At 34.7% G+C, this 7,879-nt stretch overlaps 1 protein-coding gene across 1 annotated transcript in view; it reads left to right on the top strand.

Moving 5' to 3' along the window:
- Positions 1 to 6,761, top strand: part of LOC126767967 (protein tipE) — a 92,166-nt gene extending 85,405 nt beyond the window's left edge. Inside the window, exon 2 of the mRNA XM_050485802.1 lies at positions 386 to 6,761. Within this exon, the coding sequence (XP_050341759.1) occupies positions 386 to 455 (70 nt within the window). The 3' untranslated portion in view covers positions 456 to 6,761. The remainder of the gene's footprint in view (positions 1 to 385) is intronic.
- Positions 6,762 to 7,879: the final 1,118 nt, after the last annotated feature.

Consider the following 7,879-nt stretch of genomic DNA (forward strand, 5'->3'; position numbering starts at 1 on the left):
CTAGCATTTGAAGCGTTACCTTTTTTCTTCAAAGTAGAAGCTAAGAATAACATTTCCATGAAGTGGTTGGATCTTGATTAAATATATTAGCGCTCACCATTCGTGGCTCACGGTCAAGTCGCATTCTACATATTTCTGGCCTTGGAGAATGAAGAGTTCTTAACATAACTCAAGATGCAGCATTCTGGGAGTTTCGAGACTTATGAAACTATCCAAAAGCCACTCGGAGCTTTAAAGTTAGAAACACTCGGTCAGAAGCACTTGTCACTTCAGCACCGCACAAATTTGTTTAATACTTATTATAATATTTATGTACATATATCTTACTTCCTTTAAAGTTTCATAATTATGACTGATTTTGATTGTGTGTTTTTGTTGCTTGCAGTGATACATCGATTTCAACGCGCGTGGACATGCTGACGCCGGCCATCGAGGTGTACAAACCACCGCTCTGACATAAGGATGACACGGTGGAGAGCAACTTGGGTTATCCATCGACGAGTAGCGATTTCTAGCATAGGCTTATCACGACAGCGGAGATCACCGCTACGTCAGCTACGGATAATCTATTTGCGCTTCCATCATAGTGTCAATCAAAGTCAACCAGTAACAAAAAATACTAACAACAACAATAAGCATATAATCTACTAGCAGAAAACCCCGAGAATTCCAACAACATTTATACACAAACATACATGCATACGAACAATAACGGCAACAAAAACTGAATCAAAAAACAAAATTAGAAAAAATACATGAGCGTGTAGGCAATTTGGCTGTGTGCTTGTGAGCCGAGAGCGCAGCGAACTCATAGAAAATATGCGATTGCCGCAGTGGATTTGGCGAAGCGGGCGGTCTGGCGGTCTGGCGGCTGGCTAAAGCGCCAGTGAGTGCAGCTCAACAAGCGGCAGCCATTGACATGCTTACACGCACACATAAACACATACGTGCATAGCAACATATAATGATTGATCCAACTGAATAATTCCTAAGATTGATTACAGTTAGTTACTTAAGTAGTGTTAAAGAGAAAAGATTTTTATGCGGAAATTAGAGAAGCAAAAACAAAACCAAAGCAAAACAATTACGCATGTATGTATGTATGTTAAGAGTTAATATATAAGTAGGTATACACACACATACACATGCATGTGATAGGTAGCGTACATGCAACAGGAGTGTGCTGAAAATTAGCAGCGCTGAAATTCAAATACCTACAGACCTAAGATGTTATAAACAAATTGTTATTTTCATACGGCAACTATGGAAATTAAGTTAATTTAAATATGAAAACAAAAACAAAACCAAAAACAATGTTTGATAAATACGAATAGAGTTATATAATTTAATGTAGATATACATACATATACATACATACATATGTATGTATGCATATACTCATTGAATATATGTATAGGCATGCATATGAAATACATTTTATGTGACAAAAATTGCATAATTAGGAGGAATTAAGGTGAAGTTGAACTAGACCTAGAACAAATTAATTATAACTAAACTTAGCTTAGTTACAAACAATTGAGAATTAATTTTTGCAAGGACTAATTTTTGTACTGCTGAATAAAAGTACTTAGTGAATAAATTGAATTAAGACGAAATTAACTACTTAAGCATAACGGTATGCAGCTAATTAACCACTCAACTATGCAAGGTGCTGCACACACACACACATACACACTGTTACAACGGAAGGCATAGCAATGGTGTAGCTGTGAAAATGAAAACCAAAATAAAAAAACATGCATATAACGGTAAACGCAATTTTATAATAGTTACAATAATAACAAAAACTAGGAGCGAACCAAATTAGTTAAGGCATGTGAAATTAGCGTAAAACTTAACGAATGCAAGCAAAATGAAGAAAACAAAACAGCATTATGGTAATAACAAAAACAAAAACCAAAACTAAGAGTAAGCGTTTAGCAAACATTTATAAGTATGCATATATATACTTACATGTAAACACACGCACACAAACTGCTGTATAAGGCACCGTCGAATTACATATTAGGTATGTATGTATATAACAGCATATATGTATGTATGTAATTACAGATCCAAATGGCAAAAATTATAACCGAAAACCCGAAAGCGTTAAAAGGCAGCTTTCCAACAACCCACCCCCCGAAATGTTACTTACGTGCATAGAGAATCATACATATGTAGTTTTAATAATAATAATAACAATAATATGGATAACAATAAATAAATATGTATATGACAATGCATCAAATACCAGTGTAAAGCTTACCAACTAAACTAACAAGGGCATTGCATACTTTGAGGCGTTAGATTGCACATTGTTGCTTGCACACGACCTAGCCAAGCATGCGAAATGCAACGCTGCAGACTACAGTTAGACAACGCGAGCGCTTCATCATTGCCAGACCATAGAAATGCCGCTTCAAATGAATTTATTCAAATTATTGCATAATACACACACAAACAAAAACAATGCACAGCCGAATTTGCAAAAAACGTTTAAAAATTATAACATTACAACAGCGTGCAGCATTTATCGCACATTCATGCAACACACACATACACCCCACATGCACATACACACACACTCATACATATATTCATACATATGCAGCAAACGCCTCGTCATGTCCATCGTCATCGTCAGCGTCAGCGTCAGCATTTTTCATTATCATATCATTATCATGAAGAAATGTTCTATTTTATACCCTGAACAGGCTATACTAAGTTTTTAACACACCCCGAAGGAAATGTTGGAGTTCACTTAATGAGCTGAGTCGATTTAACCATGTCCGTCTGACCGGCCACCTTTCTGTATATGCGAACAGTCCTTCAATTTTGATATCATTCTGCAATTTTGTACACGTCATTTTTTTCAAGAAGCTGCTCATTTCTTGGAACCTCCGTATCGGACCACTATAGCATCTATGTAGCTGTCATACAAAACTGAACGATCGGAATCAAGTGCTTATATTGAAAAATGCTTTATGTCACAAGATATCTTCAGGAAGTTTGGCATGAATTATTGTTCAAAGCAACGGAACCATATTCGAAAAAATCGATCAGATCGGACTTTTATAGCAACATACAACATGTACATATATGTAGATGCCACGCAAACCGACCGATCAAATTCATGCACTTGCAGAGAATATTTTGTATTTGTTTAGGGCATTACAGCTTCGGTACAACCGATGTTAACTTTTTTTCGTTTTTGACTGTGATCATTTACGGACATAACAAAGCATAATATGTATTTGAAGTTTTGTTCCAGCGAATAAATGCAGCGTCGGAGCAATTTGTTTGATTTTTTATGTAAATGTATGTACATATATTGGAATAAACGTTAGAGCATTGCACCAGAAGCGTGTAAAAATATCCACATTTTGGAAAAATTATTTTAATATTTATCGAAAATACCGCAACTACACACACACACACACATACATGTAAGCATGCACACACATATGCTTGTATAATTTACTGCCCAGCAACAGTACTAGTTGTTTTTGTTGTTATTATTTATTGTAAATGCAAGATAATTTGTGTCATTGAAATGCTCTGCAGCAAATAATAATAATTGTGCTAATTTAGGAATGCACACACTCACACATACATGTATACATGCTGGAAGAGTGCAGGTGTGTGGGTAATATATAAAAGAAGGCGATCAATTGAGCAATAGTAAAGCAACGGAGATAAGCAAACAGAAAACAAAAACTAATAATGCAAGCAAAAAATGGTGGTGCTAATTATGAAATAATAGCAACAAACAATAAAACACGATTAGCTATTGTCTTGATAACGAGAGTAAATATTTTAAATGATTAGCAAATAATCGTAAACGGCAATAAATACTAAAAACTGTGAGAACGCTTGAATGCAACTAAATACACGCTCGCATAGAGTCGGTGCAAATGCTGTATGCTAATCTAGATGCAAGAGCTGCGCAAAGTACCGTTGTGTGCATATATATATTTAGATATATACATATGTAGATAAATGTTAAAGTCTCTTTGTTGTTGTTGATTTTGTGTACAATTTGATAATCGAATGTTGTTGTTTTAATATGTAATATTATGCTTACGCATACATACACACATATGAACATTAGAAATGTGCATAAAAGCATTGGAAATGCGCGCGAAAAACACAAGTTAACTGTTTTCTGTATGGCACACCAAAAATGCAAGCAGACAAACGTACGTCCATACTTAGATAGTCTCTAGGTATTATTTTTTTTACTCGGCTTACACAAACATATTATGTAACTCAAATTTGTTGAAAAGCCTTTGGAGAGTATTGAACGTAACCGTGTTATACTTTTTAGTCTCTTAATCTTTTATTTTAAGTTCATCTTCGATTCGCCAAGCGTTGGAGAGTAGTGAATCAAAAAACTGTACTAGATGTTCAAACAAGCGGGTAGCACAGGCAGTGCAACCCTGCGCTAACATGTCCTCTGACGTATGCGTAATTCTGTTACGATCCCATCTTTTGTGGAGACATTTTTATTTTTGTATCCAAACACGTTTTCATAACCCTTTAGTCTGGTTTCTATAAAAGATTAAAATGTATATTATTTTAAAACTTGGTAGCATTTCAGATAGCGGTATTACCACTTTAATGGCTTGTTCACTCGCACAAACTTAACTCGGCAACTTTATTGTTGTTTTTATATGTAATTTTTTTACCAGAGTGCAGAGCGCAAAGAAATGTCGCATCGAAGACAACTATTATATCTTCGAGTCCATAGTTGTTCAGGGTTAGATAAAAATCAATTGTGCCTAGGCGATGAGAACGACGGTAGAGATCACATATAGTTGTTAAACACTTCTCTTATCACAAGTTTTCACTGGACCTTCTGACACTAAACTTCAATGGGCCTTTAAACCGAATATGGCGGTACGGGACCAGAAACAAGAAAGCCTCAGATTGCCACAAATTTTGTAACACCCAGATGAAAACGTCGGAGGCCCTACACAATATATGTCTATATATATAGTACAAGTATAAAAATTTTCAGAGAGACGAGTTAAGTCGACTTAGCCATTTCCGCTTTTCTGTTTGTTGTTCCACAGTATTTGAGTCTAAAATTTGTCACACATTTGTCGAAAATCGCCGATATCGGACCACTTGGCATATAGCTGTCATACAAACTGAACAATCAACATCAAGTTCTCGTAAAGACGTTTTTTCATATTTGAGGAATATTAAAGCTACTCACCACTATGACTCACCACAATTAAGATTTTTGTTTGTTTTGAAGTAATTTAATTAAAGGAGACCTCGCTTTCAACGATAAATATTGCCTAGTCACTGTCTTCTTAATTTAGAGTTCGATATTTTAGCGATGAACGAATTCTGTATGGTGAAAAATAAATCTGTGTCAGCGCTTGAGAACAAATCGTTTTAAATAATGAAATTGTGAATGAATAGCAACGTGATTGACAATACAAATTATTAATTTAATATTAAATTATTAAAAATATTCACTTGTGTTAACAAAAGCTGCGCACATAAATACAAACACATGCATTTACATTATTCTCAAATTGATTTTTTTATTTTTTTGCAACCGTTATATAAAGTTTCACTTTTGGCCATAAAAACAAAGGACCCAAATTATCCCATATATTTTACAAGGAATTGTTTGATCTTTTGAAACAAGTTTTTAACAAAGTGCTATTCTAACTTAGAATTGTCTGCTCTAAAAAGCAGATCTTTATCACTTTTTTAATAAAAATGTGCCTTTAAAAGTTATACGCAGTAAAGTTATGCATCAAATTTACTGCATACAAGAAGTACACCATGTCGTATGAGTAACACCGAAGCTAATTTACTCTTCACAGGTGCATTTCTTTTAGTAACCATGTGTCCAGTTTGTATGGAAGCTAAATTCCATAGTAATCCGATCTGAACAATTTTTTCGGAGATTATGTTATTACCTTAAGTAGTAATCCATGTCAAATTTCGTGAAGATACCACGTCAAATGTGAAAGTTTTCCATACAAAAACTTGATTCCGATCGTTCAGTTTGTAGGGCAGCTATATGTTATAGTAGTCCGATATCGGCAGTTCCGACAAATGAGCAGCTTCTTGAAGAGAAAACGACGTTTACAAATTTTCAAAAAGATATCTTAAAAACTGAGGGACTAGTTCGTATATATACAGACAGACAGACGGACAGACGGATATGGCTAAACCGACTCAGTTCAACATACTGATCATTTATATATGTATATACTTTTAGGGTCTCCGATGCTTCCTTCTGGGTGTTACAAACTTCGTGACAAACTTAATATACCCTGTTCAGGGTATAAAAACATGTTATGCATATACAAGGGAAAAGAATATGGATTGAAAATAAAGCGCGTGTTTACGTTGGATCCTTAATATACTTTTGCGACAAGAAAATAATCAATCTGGAAATAACACACCCTAATATATATACATACTTATATACAGTTAGGAAGACTAAAAATAATGCAATGAAATGAAATGTTCACAAAATTATTTCAATGCATATTTATTCAGTTGATTTCATAAATTATTGAAATTATTGCACAATAATTTTAAATTCGTGCTTACAAAAGTAAATGTTACAGTTTTAATTGTCCGTACCTCTGTGTTCCCTTGGTCTCACATTTCGCTAGGTTTTTGTTTTCACTTTTTTCTATTTTTAACGAAAAGCAAACAATTTTTGTTTTCAAATGTTTTGTTTCACTGTCAATACATACACACAAATACACATACACACACAAGTAGAAACTTGCTTATGTGTAACTCCTTTTTTCCACGTATTTTGAAAGTTATTTTCGCCATCTCATCCTTCGCAAATCGCCAAAGCTTAAGGCATCCCGCATTAGATTCATAACTGAATTCTCCATAGAAAATTGCGCAATGTTAACATTATATTTAAGCAAAACTTATCAAGCATACACACGTGAGCATACAAGCATACACGCATAACATAATTGATGTACATAGCTATAAAGAATGTAAATGTATGTATGTCATAATGAATAATGAAGAAAGCATATACACACATGCATACACTTAGATACATACGGTAGTTGAGAATGCATGTGTATTGTATTGGTTAGCCGAGTGAAATTATTAGAAGTTGTAACTGTTGGATGATAGCGAACACATTTATACGAATACATTAGACTAACTAGTAAGAGTTGAGTAGATAAATATATCCATGAAATACGAGTACGGTAGTTTACAAATAAATTGGCAGCGAAGTCATCGGAATCGGCGGTTAGTATAGTAGACATGTACACATGTGAGTGCGTAAAACGCGACGACTACTCTCGTAGTGTCTCGGCGCACAACGTGTGTGCGAGTTTTTTCGAATAAGCGTTAACTTACCAAGTTCGATTCAAGCCAACAATGTACCATATGAATAACTAGCGTTTAAGTAGAGAAAATAATGAAGAGAAAAGAGACAACGCTTAAAGATATTCGCATAGGAATAAGCATAATCGCAAACACCCATTCCGAAATTCTAGATAAAATGACAAAACTAAGCGCAGCATCCCCATTTTTATAAACACACATACACATGGCTTTTTATATACAGAATGTGTACGTATGTGCGTACGTACATATAAACCATTACAAAGATCGGTGCAAATTTTAAATCTTTACCCAGTAATCCAGGAAACTCAACGCAACGTTCGAGGACTCTCTCAAAAGAGTGCACTCTCTACAAGATACTTGTAATAGCCCTTATGGAGTACTCCTTTTACTTTTTTTTAAATATCGGCAAGGGTGAGTTTTGACCGATTCCCATACAACTTTAATCGCTTTTCTTGGCATTTCATGCTTTAAAATGGCGACTGTTGCTTGGCAAAGCATAAAACGATAAGAGATC

The sequence above is a fragment of the Bactrocera neohumeralis genome, chromosome 2 (assembly GCF_024586455.1).
Source record: "Bactrocera neohumeralis isolate Rockhampton chromosome 2, APGP_CSIRO_Bneo_wtdbg2-racon-allhic-juicebox.fasta_v2, whole genome shotgun sequence".
In the NCBI taxonomy this organism is placed as follows: domain Eukaryota; kingdom Metazoa; phylum Arthropoda; class Insecta; order Diptera; family Tephritidae; genus Bactrocera; species Bactrocera neohumeralis.